Below are 19077 nucleotides of genomic sequence, written 5' to 3'. Positions count from 1 at the left end.
CAGAGGCTTAGTATTTCTGCGTTGGTTGCTGTCGCTTGAGGACTGATGTCAGGTCGTCACTAGTATAAAGTAAGGCAGCCAATGCCATTACATCAGTTTTTCTTGCCCTAACCGGTCAGGAGCCCCCAAAGTGGGAGGCCAGGTTCTGGTGGAAGATCCCCAACCGTGGAAAATAAATACCAATATGTCCCTTGTAAGGAAAGAAAGAGAATAAAGTGGGATGGAGGGAGTAAAACCAGGACTGCATCAGTGAATACCATAAATGTAGATGTTCGAGTATAAGTGTACACAACTGTATTATGTTTTTCGTGTTTCACTTTTGCAGTCATCACATTTGGGTAGATTCCCAAAGCTGAGGAAATGGGTGGATGGAGTCAAAAGGAAACTTGGGGCTGACTAGGATGCCCTACAAGACTGCAGAGGCAAACACTGCCCTGGATTTGGAGAATACAGGCAGACGGTAATGTTTGGTAAAAGTGTGAAGAGATGTCCAGGTGTCAGCCTCAAGTATGTCCCTGGTAGGGACTCTTCTTAGGAAAGCTGCAGAGGTGGATGCTGCTCTGGTGGAGTGTGTCCTGACCCCCTTGGGGGATTCTTTCCATGTTGTATGTAGCAGAAATGGATGCAGTGGGCTATCCATTTGGAAATGGTTTGCTTGGAGATGGCTTTGCCTTCTGCCCCTGTAGCAAAGCTAACCAGCAATAGATCAAACTTTGATAGTCCTGTCCAGACAGAATCTGACCGGTCTGTGTACATCTAGAGAGTGAAGAATCCATTCCCCCTTGTTCTGAGGATTAGGAAAGAAAGTGGGCAGATGGATGGATTGGTTGAGAGCCACACTGGACACCACCTTGGGCATGAAGGATGGGTTAGTTCTGAGGGATACCCTGTCTGCATGGAAGATGATGAAGGGTTCCACAGCCATGAGTGCTTGCAGCTCAGAGACTCTTCCTGCTGAGTGATGGCCAGAAGGAAAGCTGTCTTCTAGGAGTGAAATTTTAGCTCTACAGAAGAAGCTGGTTCGAAAGAGGGCATGGTGAGCTTTTCCAAGACACAGTTAAGGTCCCAAGCTGGTACTGGTGCCCTTCTGGGGGCCTCAAGTTGCTAGCCCATCTGAGGAACTGTTTGATCAAAGGGTGTGAGAAAAGGGGCTGCTCAGTGGGAAAATGAGCAGAAATAGAGGCATGAAATTTTATAGAGGAGAAAGAGACCACTGTGTAGTAGGCCAGCTAAGTAATCCAGGATGAGAGGAATGGAGGGCTGTGCCATATTGGCCCCCTTAGCCTGGATCCAGGTGCAGAACATTTTCCATTTATCTGCATGAGGATTTTCTGGTGCTAGGATGTCTGGGCTCACGGATAACATCCAGAATCTGTTTACTTAGAATGGCAGATTGACTTATTCCCTAACCCCGAACCAAACTACCAAATTGAGTGTTTGCAATTTGGGATGCATGAATTCCCCTTCCCTCTGGGTTAGAAGGTTTGGAATCTGAAGATGATGCCATGGAGGCAGCGGGGAAAGGCTGCACAGCAAGGGGTACCAGTGGTGTCGGGGCCAGTCTGGAGCTATAAGAATGGTCCTTGATTTTTCCTCCCCTATTTTGAGCAGTACCCTGGGGATGAGAGGTAGGGGAGGAAAGGCATAGACGGATAGCTTGACCCAGGGGAAGGACAGGGCATCCACTTTCCAAACCATGCAGTGATGCTCCCTGGTGCAGAATTTTCTGAGCTGATGGTTGGTGGGAGGCAAAGAGATCAACCTTTGGTGTTCCCCATTTCTGAGTTATTAAGGTGAAGGTACATCTGTTGAGTTGCCACTCATGTGGGTCCAGAAGGTTTCTGCTTAATTGGTCTGCCAGAGTTGAGAGAGCCTGGTAGGAATTGTTTTAACAGGTGTAGTTGCATGGAAGAGGCTGTGAGCCAAAGGGTCATGGCCAGCCTGCATACAGGGTAGGAGCGAGTCCCTCCCTGTTTGTTGATGTACCACATCACAGTGGTGTCTGTTTTGATCATGAGAACCCCTGGAGAGAGAAGGGGTTTGAAAGCTATCAAGACATGCTGCACAGCCATCATCTCTTTTTGACTGATGTGCAGAGGGATTTCCTGAGGGCTCCACTGGCCCTGTATGCACCTGCCTTCAAGGTGTGCACCCCAAGCGTAGTCTGATACGTCTGTGGTGAGGGTCTGGGCGGCGGGGGTGGGGGGGTGGGGAGAAGGACAGTCCCTTGTTGTGGGAGCATGCTGTTGCCCACCAAAGAAAATCCTTTGAGGCAAGGAATTATAGGTAGAAGAGTTTCCAGGTCTTGAGTGTTGACACCAAAGGCTCTTTAGGTACCAATGAAGATTCCTCATGTGCAGTCTGGTATATGGAATGAGTAGTATGCAAGATGCCATGAACCCCAGAGCTTGCAAGATCATCCTTGCAAATAGCTGGGGCCTGGCGGCTAGTTAAGAGAAACAGTTTGTCAGGAAAATTTGTTTCTCTGGTGTAAGGAATGCCATCTGGGATGCTGTGCCCAGACTTGCTCCCAGGAAGATTATCCTTTGGGTGGGCATCTGTTTGGATTTCTTTTCATTGACTGTGTATCCTAGGGAGGTTAGTAGTGTCTTTACAAAGGCCAGGTGCTTGAGCAGCTTTTCCTAGCTGTCTGCCTGAATAAGGCAGTCTAAGTATGGGTAAATTTGAATATTTCTTTGCCTGCAAAAGGCAATGGCTGGAGCCAGACATTTTGTAAAAACTCTGGGAGCAGTAGATAAGCCAAAGGGAAGAGCAGAGAACTGAAAGTGTTGAGATCCTGCCCTGAAGCGGTGAGATTTCCTGCATGCTTCCCTGATAGGAATGTGGAGGTAGGCCTCTTTTAGATCTAGGGTGGCTAGCCAAGCGTCCTTGGACAGCATGGGTAGCAGCTGCTGGAGGGTGGGCATTTTGAATTTTGGGATCACCAAGAAGGTGTTTACAATTCATAGAGCGAGAATGGGGCGCCAGGTGCCCTCTTTTCTGGGCACCGGAAAAAATCTGGAGTAGAAGCCTTGGCCTATCTGTTTTGCAGGAACGTGCTCTACTGCTGTCATCGAGAGAAGGGAAAGGATTTGCTTTTGAGCCTCTGCCCACTGATTTCGTGGTAGATCTGGGAACCCTTTTGGAGTTGGAAGGGTATGGAAGGAAAATCTGTATCCCTGAGACACAATGATCAGAACCCATTGGTCCTTGGTTATGGTGGCCCAGGTGCTTGAGTGAAATGAGAGTTTTCCTCCTAGGGGTAAAGTGAAGGTGAGCAGAGGGGGGAGGAGAAGGAGGTGAGTCATTGTGAGTTCTTACCATAAGGGGGTTGCTTAGAACTCCCTGGTTTTGAAGTGGAGGTAGTCCACTTAGATCTCTGCATTCCCTGGGGCTGCTATCTGGGCAGTCTGTTTCTACGGGGCCTAGGCTGGGCTGGTTTACCTGGAGCAGGAAAGGACCAGTGCTTAGAGGGGACAATACCTGCTGAACCTAGGGGGCTGGACTTTTAAGAAATCCTTAACTGTTTGGATAGATTTTGCTTTTTCTTCCATCTGTTTTAAGACCTCTTCTGCCTTAGTGCCAAATAAGTTATCTTTGCGCAAGGGGGCATCCAACAAGTTAGATTCGACATGGTCTGGCAGGGGTTGTTCCTTAAGCCATGCATGTCTTCTAATGACAGATCCAGTGACTGCTGCCCTGCAAAAAGCTTCTAGGGCATCAAAACCACAGTGCAAAGTGTGTTTAGTTACTTGGCTTGCAGAATGCATCAAGTCTTGTAAATCTTTACATTCTGCCCAAGCAGGAAGGGAAGACATTTTTGTTTAAGGAGTTCCAGGGTATGTTGCTGAAATTTTAGCATATGGAACTGACAATTTAGTGCCCTGATAGCAAGAGTAGCTGAAGTGTATGCTGTTTTACCCAATCTGTCCAATGCTTGGGAATCCCTATCTGAGGGTGTGGGATTCTTAGCAGAGGTTGCTTTAATCCCTTTTGGCCCTTGAGAAATGACCTCAGGGTCAGCTGTTGGATTTTTTTAAAAAGATAACCAAGGACTCTATAGTACCTGTCTGGTTTTCTTGGAGCAGGAGATAGAGCATCAGGAGTCAAGCTGCATTCAAAGAAAACATCATCCACAACATCTAGGACTGGGGGGATGACCAAGGGGGTCTGTGTTGCAAAAGATCTAAGAATTCCCTTAGTCTTTTTTTAGACTGAGGGTAGTTCTGACTCTCTCACTGGAAATGCTCCCTTAAAGTATGCAGGGTTTCCCCAAAGGAATGGAGTCCTCTGCATCAGAATCCTCATAAGTGGAGAGCGGTTGCATGTATTCATAGTCAGATGCATCAGATTCATCTGACTCTTGTTCAGACGAAGCTACACGGGACAGATCTCTCTTCCTTTTTGAGGGGGAAGCTTGGCTTCTCCTGATCAGCATGATAAGGTCTTCCTCCATTTTAAGTATTTGAGACTGAGGCAAGGTAGCAGGTGCCTGAGAGTGGGTCGTCAGTTTCCTGGGTGTGGTTCAAACCCTGGGCCTAAGAAACTCGGCAGTTTTTGAAAGAACGGTAGTCGCGAAAGAAGATGTCGGTTTGTGTCGAAATTCGGTAGTGCGAAGGACTTCCTAGGAAGTCGGTGCCTGCTTAGCAGTTCCGAACCCATCCATGGTAGAGATGACTGCAGGATCCTTAATCAAAGAAGAGTTTTGCAGCACACCGGACTCAAAAGGGTCTTGCTAGCAGCCTGCGAATCCACAGAAGTAGGTATCAGGGGCTGCGAAAGTGCCTCACTGAGTTCTGGAGGACTGACGACTGCTTAACGGAAGAGTCATCGGTAGGTTTCTACCTGTGCGGTCTGTCTCTGCCTTCATCTTTACGTTTTTTCAGATCATCTGCTGTCGGACGGCTTACCGAAGCCATATCGGAATTTGAAGACTGTAAACGAAAATATCTGGCTACAATAAGGGCCAGACGATGGATAGTTCTGGTACTGAATAAAGCACAGAAGCGACAACAGGGGATGTCGTGATCTGGGCCTAAACAAGTGACGCAGTAAGAGTGGAAGTCTCGGTGTGGTATTTGCTTTCTACAGGCGAGACAATTATTAACTTTTTCTGACACCGGTTATTGCAAGAAAAAAGGATACCCAACGGGGTACTTAGCTTTAGAAGACTTCAACATCAATTCGGAGACAAAAACTCAGGTAGCGGCCGACCGGCACTCGTGCGAACTGCTTCTGCTTTGGGCTCCACGGCAAGAAAGACTAATGTAATGGTATCTGCTGCCTTACTTTATACTACTGACGTCAGTCCTCAGTGACAGCAACCGACGCAGAAATACTAAGCTTCTGGTATTTGGGCCGGCCGAGGGCTACCCTGGCAGGGATAATCCAAATGTGATGACTGCCACAGTGAAACACGAAGAACATTAGGCTCTCTTAACAGAGGACAATAATAAAGACACCCATTACAAAGACTCTACAAAACCTTAAACGAAGCAAGTGAATTTTAAACTCAAGGTAAAAACTGGAAATAGCTGAAAACACAGACCCCTATGGAAGAGAGGTTTAGGCCAGAACTGAACATTTCTGCTACATGGTCTTTTGGAGGAAGAGGGAAGCAAAAAAAAAGACATCTAACTGTTTTTATAATGTCCACAATAAAAAAAGCATCCATTTACATTTGTAAGCTGATCTGCTACAGGACTTCTGGGCAGGCAGAAGTAAAGGGATGACGTTGGAATGGTAAGCTGTGCCCTGGCCAATACTGAAACAGTACAGCTGTGTACACGTACCATAAATGTAGATGTTCGAGTGTATTCAATATTGCAGTCATTACATTTGGGGTAATCTGCAGGCAGGTTGCCCTCAGTCGGCCTGATTAACAAAGTCTTGGGTCTTGCGTCGGTTGCTGTCCCTTCTTCCATGATGTCAGGCCGTCAGGGGTATAAAACATGCAGCCGACGCCATTACATCAGTTTTTGTTGCCCCAGATGTCAGGTGCTCCCTAAATGGGGAGCAAATAAAATTAAACACAAAAAAATATACCTCCAATCCCAAAAGCAAATACACCAAAAGGGCTTTTAAGCATAGTGAAAGAAAGTAGAGGTATAGTCAGAGAAAAATAGGGGGCTGGAGGGAGGGTAACCAGGACTGCAACAGTGAATACACTCGAACATCTACATTTATGGTAAGTGTACACAGCTGTACTATGTTCTTCATGTTTCACTCTTGCAGTCATTACATTTGGGTAGATTCCCAACGCTATGGTTGGGTGGAGGGAATTATACAGCATTAGGACCTGCTATAAGGCCTTGCAGGACAGCAGCGGCAAAGCCAGCTCTGGATTTAGAGAAGAAAAGTAAAAGGTAATGTTTGGTGAACGTATGAACTGAGCTCCAGGTAGCAGCTTCTAGAATGTCTCTGGTAGGAACACCTCTGAGAAAGGCTGCAGAAGTAGATACAGCCCTGGTGGAATGAGATCTGACCCCTGGGAGATAGTTTTACCATGGTGCATACAGCAGAAACGAATACAATGACTTATCCTTTTGGAAATAGTCTGCTTTGAAATAGCCTTTCCCTCTGCCCCTGAGATTTTGTCCTGTTTAAGTAAAATCTAAGTTGTCTGTGTACATCCAATGAATGCAGAATCCACTCCCCCTTGTTCTTTGGATTGGGAAGGAAAGTTGGCAAATGAATGGTCTGATTAAGAGCCACACTGGATACCACCTTAGGCATGAAGGATGGATTGGCCCTGATCGACACCCTGTCTGCATGAAAAATGATGAAAGGCTCCACTGCCGTAACAGCCTGTAATTCGGAAATCCTTTTAGCTGAAGTGACTGCTAAAAGGAAAGCTGTTTTCCAGGAGAGACATTTTAAGTCTGCAGTAGCAGCTGGCTCGAAAGGAGGGAGAGTGAGTTTTTCAAATACAAAATTGAGGTCCCAGGCAGGGGTTGGAGCTCTCCTGGGTGGTCTTAAGTTTTTTCCCCCTCTGAGATACTGCTTTAGCACAGGATGAGAGAAGAGGGGAGGTTCTGTGTTGTAATGAGCTGAAATGGGTGAGGCATGGATTTTTATGAAAGAAAAGGACAGGCCCTTGTGAAGCATCTCAGTTAAGTATTGTAAAATCTGAGGAATATTGTGCACTGCTGTTCTTATCCCTTGTGATTGATTCCAGGCACAGAATCTTTTCCATTTGTCAGCATAAGATTTTCTAGAACTAGGCCTTCTTGCCTCCAAAATGACATCCATCACAGGTTTGCTGAGGGATGCTAAGGGTGAATTTAGGTGATTAGCCAAGCTGCAAGGTTCAAAGTTTGGAGTTGTGTGCAGAATTTGGTTGTTCTGCTGAGACAATAAGTAAGGTGTCTTAGGCAGGTGCCAAGGTGGAAGGTGTGACACATTGCGCAGGAGTGGGTACTAGTGTTGGCGAGGCCAGTCTGGAGCAATCAAAAGCATTTTTGGTTTGTCCTGTTTGACTTTTAGTAGAACTTTGGAGAGCAGAGGCAGAGGGGGGAAAGGCACAGACTGATAGTTTTTTTCTGGCTGAAGGATAGAGCATCCACTTTCCAGGCTTTTGTGCGATTTGAGTTCTTGTGCAAAATTTGTCCAACTGATAGTTCTGGGGTGAGGCAAAAAGATCTTATGTCTGGACTACCCATTTGCATGTCAACATGTTGAAAATCCGTGGTTCCAGTTTCCATTCGTGTGGGTCCATGAGATTTCTGCTTAATTCATCTGCCAGAGTATTCAGCTTTCCTGGCAGGGACTGAGCTTGTAGTTGTATCTGATAGGTCAAGGCCGTGTTCCACAATGCCATGGCTAGTCTGCAAAGGGGGTAGGAGTGTGTACCCCCCTGCTTGTTTATGTACCACATAACTGTGGTGTTGTCTGTTTTTATCATTAATTGTCCTGGATGAAGGTAGTCCTTGAAGGCTGTCAGAGTATTCTGTACAGCTAGCATTTCTTTTTGATTGATATGAAGGTGCATTTGATTTGGGCTCCATTTGCCCTGAATGCACTTCCCTGCCAGATGAGCCCAAGCATAGTCTGATGCGTCTGTAGTTAGGGTTTGGGCGGCAGGGGGTGGAGTGAATGGCAGTCCCTTGTTTTGGTGGCAGGCCTCTGCCCACCATAGGAACTCTAGTTACAGGCAAGGTATGATAGGAATCATTGTTTCCAGGCTGCGACAATGCTGACTCCATAAACTTTTTAAGTACCACTGAAGTTTCCTCATATGCAGTCTTGCATATGGAATTAGAAGAATGCAGGAGGCCATGAACCCAAAGGCTTGCAGAATTTGTCTTGCAGATAGCAGGGTTTTTATGGCCACCTGTTTGAAGTAAGTCACCAAATGAATTTGCTTTTCTGGTGTAAGGAAAGCCATCTGGGCAGTTGTATTCAAGCTTGCACCCAGGAATGTAATTTTTTGAGAGGGTACCAGTTGTGATTTCTTTTTGTTTAAAGTGTACCCTAGGCAAGTTAGAACCCTTTGTTCAAACGCCAGATGTTTTAGAAGAATGTCCCTGTTTTCTGCCTGAATTAGACAATCGTCCAGGTGTGGATATATTTGAATATTTCTTTGCCTGCAAAATGCAATTACTGGAGCCAGGCACTTTGTGAAGACCCTGGGTGCAGTAGATAAGCCAAAGGGCAGTGCAGAGAACTGGTAATGCAAGTAGCCTGCTTTGAAGTGGAGGTATCTTCTGCAAGATTCCCTGACTGGGACATGCAGGTAAGCCTCTTAAGTCTAGAGTTACCAACCAGGCATCTTTGCCTAGTATAGGAAGTATCTGTTGAAGAGTCAGCATCTTGAATTTTGGAATGTCCACAAATGTGTTGAGAGTAGATAAGTTCAGAATTGGATGCTATGATTTGTCTTTTCTGGGTACCAGGAAAAGTCTTGAAAAGAAACCTTGTCCCTTTTCCTCTTCTGGTACTGGTTGAATAGCCCCCATGTTCATGAGGGGCAGTACTTGTCTCTGGGCCTCTGTCTACTGATTGGGGGGCAGGTCTGGCCATCCGTTTGGGATTGGCAACGTGTGGAAATGAAATCTGTATCCCTGGGATACTATATTTAAAACCCATTTGTCCTGGGATACAAGTTGCCAGTTTCTTGTATGAAGTGCCAGTTTTTCCCCCAAAGGGGCAGCTAAAAGGTAAGTGCTTAGTAAGCGTAAAGGGAAGTCATTGAGACTGCTTACCATAGGGAGGTGTCTTGTTGTTTCCAGATTTGGAGGAGGAGGCACCCCATTGTTTCATTCTAAAAGTCCCTTGTGACTGAAACCTGGAGCCTTCGGAATGTCTGGGTTTGACTTCGAGTGGCTCTCAAAGGAACTGGAAAGGACCAGTTCTTAGTAGGCCAGTGCCTACTAAATCTTGGAGGTTGCACTTGTAAGAAATCTTTCACAGTTTGCATAGATTTAGCTTTATCTTCCATCTTTTTTAAAACGTATTCAGCCTTAATACCAAAGAGACGGTCCTGTTGTAAAGAAGCATCCAACAATTTTGCTTTAACATGATCAGGCAAAGTTTGCTCTTTGAGCCAAGCATGCCTTCTTAGCACAGACCCAGTTACAGCAGCCCTGCAAAGAGGCCTCCAAAGAATCAAAACCACATTGCAAAGTATGTTTTTAACTTGTTCAGCTGAATGCAATAGATCCTGTAAATCTTTATTTTCCACACAGTCAGTAATTAACATAATTTTCTGTTTAAGCAGTCCCATGATATGCTGTTGATATTTAAGCATATGAAATTGACAGTTTAAAGCCCTGATAGCCAAGGTTGCAGAAGTGTAAACCTTCTTACCCCATCCATCCAGCGCCCTGGAATCTCTATCAGAAGGGGTAGGATTTTTAGCAGTAGAAGCCTTAATGCCCTTGGAACCCTGAGAAATGGTTTCAGGATCTGCAACAGGATTTTTGAAAAGGAATTTGTGGGAGTCAGGAACTCTGTAGTATCTGTCTGGCTTACAAGGAGCTGGAGACAGAGAATCAGGAGCCATACTAGATTCTGAAAAAACATAATCAACAATGTCCAGAGCAGGAGGTATAGCCAAAGGACTATGCTGAGGAAGAAGAAGAAAATCCCGAAGTCTCTTTTTAGATTCAGCAAAATCCTGACTTTTCCAGTGGAAATGTTCCCTTAAGGTATGTAAAGTTTCCCCAAAAGAAAAATCCTTGGGGAGAAGCAGAAGGAATGGACTCTTCTGCATCAGAGTCCTCATAAGTAGGTGTAGACAATTCCTGTTCATTAGAAGAGTCAGAAGAAATAGAATCCTGTTCAGAAGATTCATAATCAATGTCTTGCCTAGGCCTCTTAGAGGGGGGGGGGGGGGGTTGGCTACCCCTGATCAGAGTAATTAAATCTTCAGCCATTTTGATAATTTGTTTTTTAGGCATAGGGGCCTGCACATGTGGCCCAGCCATCGGTTTTTTAGGCAAAGGTTTAGATTTTGGCCTTAGTTTTGAAGATGGCGTCAGTCTAATATACAAATCTGTAGGCCTGAAAACACCCTAAGAACCCGGTGCCTGTACAGTGGCTCCGGACCCATCTAAGGTAGAGACATCCGCAGGTTCCATAATCGAATCATCTCACGGGATACCGGACTCTGAATGGGTCTTAGTAGAGGCCTGCGAATCAGAAGTAGCGGGTATCGGGGGGCTGCAAAAGCGCCTCACTGAGTACCGACAAACTGGCAACTGGCTTAGGAGAAGCGTCGTCATCTGTTTTGGACCTCAATAGACTGTCTCTGTCTTTTTTTTTTTGCGTTTTTTAGGTATTCTGGTAGTCGGACAGCTAACCGATGACATTTCTGGATAATTAAAGCGTGAGCTAAAATATTTAGCAGCAAAAATGTACCGAAGTTTGATAGTGCATTGATTAAATTTAGCACAAAACCGACAGCAAGGTATGTTGTGTTCAGGGCCTAGGCAAGGAATACAGTACAAATGAAAATCTTTATGAGGTATTTGTTTCCCAAGTAATGCAATTATTAGCGTTTACTGACATCGGAAAGGAGCACGAAAAAGTTTCCCCAACGGAGTACTTGGCTTTTTAGTTGAAGACTTCAGTTCTGAAACTCGAAAACGAAAATTTCAGGAGTTGGCTGACCGGCACTTGCGAATTGCTTCTGCTTCGGGCACTGCGCAGCAAGAAAGAGTGATGTAATGGCGTCGGCTGCATGTTTTATACCCCTGACAACCTGACATCATAGAAGGGACAGCAACAGACGCAGGACCCAAGACTTTGTTAAACAGGCCGACTGAGGGCAACCTCCTAGCAGATTACCCCAAATGTAATGACTGCAACAGTGAAACACGAAGAACATCTAGGAAATCAAGTAGTTAACCTGGGGCATGGCACTCTGGGTTAGGTTTTCCTGGATGGATGAATTACAGTATGACCTCAGCCTAACAAGTTTCTTCAGAATGAGGCGAGAACACAGGGCACCAAACTTAAGGTCAATATGAGGCTATGAGTATGACCTTGGGCTTGCTTGCCTTGGTGTTCTGTAAAAACGTTGGAATGAAAGGAAAGGCATGCAGTACACCCAGAGGACACTCCTGGACTACAGAGTCTCTGGACCACTGTCCCAGAAGAAGAATTAAAAAAAGAAGTTGCTGCACTTAGCACTGGTTGAAAAAAAAAAAAAGTCACAGTAAGGCTCCCCCCATCAACAGAAAAGAATTTTCACTGCTGCTAGTTGAGGAACCACTCAAGCAACATCAGCAGACATTTGGCTAAGACTGCTTTCTAAGTACCTGGCTTCTTCAGGGATGGCAAAAGCAGCTAAAACACAATCCGAGGACACTGCCAATTCTCACATCCTCACGGCTTCTTGGCTGTAGATATACCATACTACCACTGTGTTGTCACAATGTATAGTGCAATGGAAAAGTATTTGGTCCCTTCCTGATTTCTTATTTCTTTGCATGTTTGTCACACTTAAATGTTTCAGATTAACAAATGATAACCCAAGTAAACACAAAATGCAGTTAAGTGATGATTTTATTTAATAAGAAAAAAAAACTATCCAAACCTACATGGCCCTATGTGAAAAAGTAATTGCACCCTAAACCTAATAACGGGTTGTGCCACCCTTAGCAACTGCAATCAAGCATGTGCGATAACTAGCAATGAGTCTTTCAAATCGCTGTTGAGGAATTTTGGTCCACTCTTCTTTGCAGAATTGTTTTAATACACCATATTGGAGGCTTTCCGAGCATGAACTGCCTTTTTCAGGTCATGCCACAGCATCTCAATTGGATTCAAGTCTGGACTTTGATTAGGCCACTCCGAAACCTTAATTTTTTTTTTTTAAGCCATTCAGAGGTGGACTTGCCAGTGTGTTTTGGATCATTGTCCTGCTGCAGAACCCAAGTGCGCTTCAGCTTGAGGTCTCAAACTGATGGCCAGATATTCTCCTTCAAAATTTTTTTGGTAGCGAGCAGAATTCACAGTTCCATCAACCACAGCAAGTCATCCAGGTCCAAAAGCAGCAAAGCCAGACCATCACACTACCACCACCATGACTGACTGTTGGAATGATGCTCTTTTTCTAAAATCCTATGTTACTTTTACTCCAGATGTAACGGGACGCAAACCTCCCAAAAAGTTCAACTTTTGTTTAGTCAGTCCACAGAATATTTTCCCAAAAGTCTTAGGGATCATCAAGATGTTTTTTGACAAAAGTGAGATGAGCCTTTATGTCCTTTTTGGTCAGCAGTGGTTTTTGCCTTGGAACTCTGCCATGTATGCCATTTTTGCCCAGTCTCTTTCTTATGGTTGAGTCATGAACATTGACCTTAACTGAGGCAAGTAAGGCCTACAGTTCTCTAGATGTTGCTCTGGGTTCTTTTGTGACCTCTTAGATGAGTCATCGCTGTGCTCTTGGGGTAATTTTTATAGGCCAGCCACTCTTGGGAAGGTTCACCACTGTTCCATGTTTTCTCTATTTGTGGATAATGGCTCTCACTGTGGTTCGCTGGCATCCCAAAGCTTTAGACATGGCTTTGTAACCTTTTCCAGACTGACAGATGTCAATTACTTTGTTTCTCATCTGTTCCAGAATTTCTTTAGATTGCGGCATGATGTCTTCCTTTTAGGGATCTTTTGGCCTACTACACTTTGTCTGACAGGTTCTACTTAAGCGATCTCTTGATTCAACAAGTCTGGCAGTAATCAGGCCTGGGTATGGCTAGTGAAACTGAACTCAGCTTTCCCAAAAATGTGATTAACCAGTTACTTCATGATTTAACAAGAGGGCAATTACTTTTTCACATAGGACCATGTAGGTTTGGATAGTTGTTTTCCTTAATAAATAAAATCATCACTTAAAAATTGCATTTTGCGTTTACTTGGGTTATCTTTGTCTAATATTTAAATTTGTTTAATGATCTGGAAACATCTGTGTGTGACAAACAGGCAAAGAAATAAGAAATCAGGAAGGGGGCAGATACTTTTGCATTGCACTGGATGTCAAACATCTCTCAAGGAATCAAATCCTGAAAGACATGCCCTCATTTCCACAGTTCTTATGACTGGCCTTGCTCTGTGACCATGCACCTTGGATCAGCCACTCTTGAAAATGTGCCCACAAACTATTAATGAGGAATCCATGGTGACAGTTGCCAGGGGGTTGGGAATTTGGAAGGGGTTGCACAGGCAAACGTTGGGAGTCAAGAAGCCACCATACCAGCTGCCTCTGACAAGCAAAGGAAATTCTGATATGATCTGACACCAGGTCCACTCACTGACTCCACAGAGTTTGCATGGTTCAGTGGAGGACTCTAATGGGATAATGATGTAAGACTGTGGATTTCACGAGCCTCAAAGCCTTAAGGCACGTGAACACTGACATTGTTCTGGGATGCAAAATTTTATATAACGTGAATAACATAAAAAATCCTTCTAGGAAATTTATGGCTTTGGAAATGAGGGTGCCTAGTGAACAACCAATAAACAAGATCATCTGCATGGACTGTGTATAATACTTGGCAAAGTTTACTATGGTCTCCAAAGACTGGGACACTGGCAGAACAGAATCACTGGTGGATTTGAGTTTCTCTCTGGATGAAGTGACCAGGAATCAGCTGTTTTAAGTACAGGAAGGCACTGAACCTTTGCAGCCCCAGGTCTGGCGCAATTGCAGCCATGCAATTTGTAAATAGCTTGGGTGCACAGATAACATAAAGGGAAAAATGTGAAGCTCATAATGGCTAGCTCCTATATGAAAGTGGAGGAACCTCCTCGACTCCTTAGTGATTTTCATGAACAGATATGGGTCTTGGAGATACAAACAGCACTTCATCATTCTTGTCAATCAAGAAAAAAAGTGACTACACCATGGCTATCTGGAACTCTTGCTTTGGTACAAACTAGTCGAGGTCACTCAAACCTAGAATGGGCCTGACAGCCTTGGTCATTTTGGTACGAAGAGAGAATCTGGAGTAAAATACAGTCCTCTTTCATCTGATGGGACTGGGACCTCATGGAAGACTCGCTTGATGAGATTAAGAGACCTCATTAAGTACAGCCGCCTTCTGACTGGGTGGGCTGTCAGGAAGGGGAAGTAAGTGTGGCAGGAGTTGAGATATGAAGGGAATTACAAGGCCTCTCGCTATAGTGTCTAGCATCAACTTACTGCATGTGATGACAGCCAATGCCATAGGTGGAAGTAAAGAAAGGCTTTATGTCTCAGACTCTGGTCTTTGGAACCCCTGATTATGATGAGAACTGCTAATGAGAGGCCGATAGCCATGAAAACCACTTTTCTGGCTGTTGATTCTTTTGTTCATCTGTACATAAAAAAAACATCTTAGATAGATCTCCTTGCGTCCCAGTAGGAGGGTGATACCAATAGCAGTAAGCTCTTCTCTCTGCTTCACCTTCATCCAAGCTTTACTTTAACCAGTTCTTGAACAAGATGATACCACTGAATGTGACATTAAAGAAAATCAACCCAAATGAAGGTGAATCCACGTTTGACAGCATATGGTCACAAACCTGCTGCTCTCAATGCATTATCCACCACATTATGTGCAATGCACATGGTGAGGTTACCCATGGTGGACAGTGTATGCATGCCTAGACAGATAGCCTCTTTCTTTTTGAGCTGTGTTTGACACCTTTTCCAACAAATGGGGCATCTCCTCAAGAATGGTACACTGGAACCTCAACATGCGCTCCCGAAAGCTAAACACCTTCCATGCAAAGACCCACTTCATGAAATGGACCATAGTCCTCCACTCTTTCTCTGGAGGATGGACTGCAGGGCTCAGTTCCTTCTTAAATGTCCCAACTATGAAGTTCACCAAAGAATGCACCCAACAGTTCCAGTCCTTAGGGGGTTGGAGGTCTCGCCCAGCTTCACAACACTGGTCTCCTTCCACTATTCTTGTATGACAGGACTTAAAATGTAATCCACAAGACGTATCAAGCCAGAAAGGCAAGGAGACTGCCCCAAACTACTCATGCAGAGCTATATCAGAAGATGAGGGAGAAATAAACTGGTCAATTCCCCCCCATTTCTACACCATCTGTAAGATTTTCCCAGACCTGGGATTGTTGGGAAAGGAGACCTGGCGTATCAGCCTTGTCATTTTAATCAGTGTCTGGTTCTGGAAGCTCCCCTGGGGAGTTATGTGGTGCTTCTTGCACAACCTCATGACATACCCCTCAGTAAGAAACTAGCAGGGAAGGAAAAGGCATAGCTCAATTCTGTTGAAACCCTACAGACATTCTGTCAAACTTTTGTGAAGTGGTAAGAAGTTCAGATACATGAAGCACCACAATGTAGAACAAATAATTAATCTGGCCTGGAACTTGTGGTGTGAGAGTAAGTTCAGATACATGCTGGAAACAGTTTCTGCCAAGACCAACAGAGAAGCAGGCACTGAAGGGTGCCATTTGCAGAAGGAACTGAGATTTTGAGCATGTGACCATTCTCAATACCTGCATCAAAACTGAGGCCTCCAATACAAAGAACCTGGCACTGAGCTCTAACAGTGGAGCAGATGAAGTGAAGGCAACAAGATCCAACACCAAGTGATAATGTGTGTGCCAAATTCCAATGATGACACTTTTGGGTACAAGGGCATGAAAGCTAAAATCTCAGACCTCTATAAACTGTCAACAAAAAGATGGGACCTAACTAAACCGTCAACAAAAAGGTGAGACCCAAGTCCTTGATTCCTTTGAGAACATCAGTGCCAAAACCACTGATACCAAAGCCCTATAGTGTCAAAGGTGGCATCAAAAGGAAGTAAGCTGTGTCAGTGCTAGGCACCCTCAAAGCCATCAGTGCTAGAAGAAGGGTTGATGAGGAGACTGGAATCTATGAGGAGTGACATTACCTCTTTCTGGGCCAAAAGAAGATGGGGATGGGATGAGACCCAAATCACAGCATGACATTCAACAACTTCTCAATCTATGTCCAAGAAGACAGATCTGGTGCAGGAAATGAATGTAAGAACCTGACAGAAGGGGGCCTACAGAAAAAACTGCCTGGAGGGGGGCCAGTTCACAAAGGGGGAAAAAATACATCTCTTCTGGAGGAGCTAACTCCAGCCAGTTTGGCAAGAGAATCTTTAATTACCTCCATTACCAGTTTAAATGCACCTTTTTCCAATGAAGATTCCTTATCCTCATTGAGTGAAACTTTGGGTGGGAGGGAGAAAGGAAAAAATCTCTCGACTCAGAAATCATGTATTTTAAAATAGTTATCCTTGATTTTAGCCCTGGGAAACTTGCCTGGAGAAAGCAGACCATAGGAACGGGGATGGTTCCACAACCCTGTCTAGGTAGTAAGTGTTTAAGTATCAGTTTATGCCTGCAATCAATTAACAAATGTTTGTCAAAATTTTTGCAAATACTGTCTCTGCTTGTACACGAGAAGCAACCAAACAAGTGACACATTTCAAATGCTCTTCCTATGGCAAAGTTTTATGGCTACAATAATTAATTTTTTAAATCCTACAGATTTTTCCGATCATTAATTCAGACAGACAAACACAGCTGGAAAATACAAATACCAAGCCTACAACAACAACTAAATATACATCACCAAGTCAAAGCACTGCAGAAATATACATCTCAGGTAATGCAGAGTAACCTAAAAAAATGCAGCCTGGAGATGAAAAGTTCAACAGCAAAGTGAATTCATTTACAAAAAATAAACTGAAACCAGAAGCCACCAAAGCAGTCCAGGTTTGCGTGATATAGAAATGACAAAGCCATCAAAATTATAAGAAAAAATATGTACATCAAGAATGCCAAACGAAAGACAGAAACCTGGAACAATGTTGGACTGTGTTAGCATGAAAATTGGCAAAATAGATTTGATGAGTGAAAGAAAAGTGCAGAGTACTAAGTGCAAGGAGAAGTCGTTGAAGTCTGGTTACTTTTACACTGGTGTTAAGCAGACCAGAGTTGCTAGTTCTAATGGCACCATGGCAAATTTTATGCAAGGTAGACATTTTTAAAATTCGCCATTAAAGCCATCTGCACAAGTTACCCAATGCCAAGCTCTTGCCTACTTTCTCAAATTATTCCTATTAAATAAACCACTAAAACTGATTCATTAAGCTTGTAATAAAGTAATTCTGTTTTGACAAGTAGCATGGCGACTGACAAAAATATTCCAAGATAAATCAGCAAATAAAGCACTTGCTATTTCATAGTCCAAGCTGTTACACGCATCAAAAGTGCCGCTCACAACGAAGCCCAAGTACAGTTATTATTGAATACAAAAAAACCTTACGCATCTTTTACAAATAATTTCCAAATAAACTGAAAGTGGCAGAAAGAAAACATGTTAGCCATAATTTAAGTTATCCTGCTCAATAAAAACAGGTTATGCCACTGCTTTCTTCAGGACCTTAGCTACAGCAGGGTAAAGGGGGTGGTTACCTCAGGCATAAGTTGTTAGGTGATATGATCAGCAATGCAGCCAAATTGCGGACTGGGTAAGAGTGCAGTACCAGCATTCATTTAAACAGGTGTGGTCAGCTGACACTGCAGCTGCATAAATACAAGATGAATATGCTCATAATAATGTCTTTACTTGTAAGCAAGGGAGCTAGCTTCAGATCTTTGCTACATTTTGGAAGACTCTTTTTTTGGTCCACAACTCTCTGAAGGAGATTTTCTTTCCCCTATCAACTTTGCATTGGACAAGCTCCATTCCAGAGTTTTCCTAGGCTGCAGACTCAGCTAGCTACAAGCTCTGTCTTTCTTGTACTATGCATGAAAACAAAGCAAGGAGATCTTCATAAACAGCAGTAAGGGATTGTTGTACAAGCATTAGCAAGTGAATAATTCAGATTGAGCAGTATCTGACATACATATTTTAAATAAACAATTTTCTAAAGTATAATCAGTGATTAAATAGTTGAGAAGAAAAAAACTCAATCCATACCTATATATTCTGGGACTGCTGTCGTCTCTGCATTTTCTGTGTAAAGAAAATTCATTGTTATTGGCAGTCTTTCTGTTAATCATACAAATGTAACTTTCTGGTATTTAATTTCAGGCAACATACTTTCCAAATCTTGTACGTTCTATTACCTGGTCTAAATACACATGTGTATACATCACCCAAACTTCCTCCCCATATTCTCTATTTAGCTTCGGTTCATACCCACCTAGTTGGTCACTGCCTTTCTGAACTGACAGCACAGTATTCCAACTTTATTACTTGCAAATTAGAACATTTTTGTTTTGCAGGACCATAAACTAAAACCAACAAAATCCAACTAACCGCTTATAAATTATTTTCTAGCACTTCCCAGATATGTTAACCCCCCCCCCCCAATAAAACCTACATAACAAAACTTACATATTTCTACTTCACAGTCTTTTCTGTGCCCTAAAACTTCAACAAATTCCATCATTTGACAAAACTGAAACAGACTACACATGTAATCTGAAAACCACTTATTAGTTCAATTGTTTCTCAAATTTTAGTATTTTCTAAGCAAGTAAGCAAGCAAATAAATAAAAATCATCACGTACAGATAAACCGTCAATTGATCAAATGAATCCTAGTCGATGCATCAGTCAAGTAAATTACAAACT

General features: G+C 43.7%; 1 protein-coding gene across 6 annotated transcripts in view; it reads right to left on the bottom strand.

The window, feature by feature from the left end:
• LOC122796673 (serine/threonine-protein kinase WNK2-like) overlaps positions 1-19077 on the bottom strand; it is a 745557-nt gene that overhangs the window by 270217 nt on the left and 456263 nt on the right. For all 6 annotated transcript variants that reach the window (XM_044065344.1, XM_044065347.1, XM_044065343.1 and 3 more), the window contains one exon: positions 18419-18454. In XM_044065344.1, coding sequence (XP_043921279.1) covers positions 18419-18454 — 36 coding nt within the window. The remainder of the gene's footprint in view (positions 1-18418; positions 18455-19077) is intronic.

Source organism: Protopterus annectens, chromosome 3.part0 (assembly GCF_019279795.1).
Source record: "Protopterus annectens isolate FY-2018-M chromosome 3.part0, PAN1.0, whole genome shotgun sequence".
NCBI lineage: Eukaryota > Metazoa > Chordata > Ceratodontiformes > Protopteridae > Protopterus > Protopterus annectens.
Note: the sequence above shows the minus strand (reverse complement) of the source record. Positions and strands in the feature narration are given on the sequence as shown.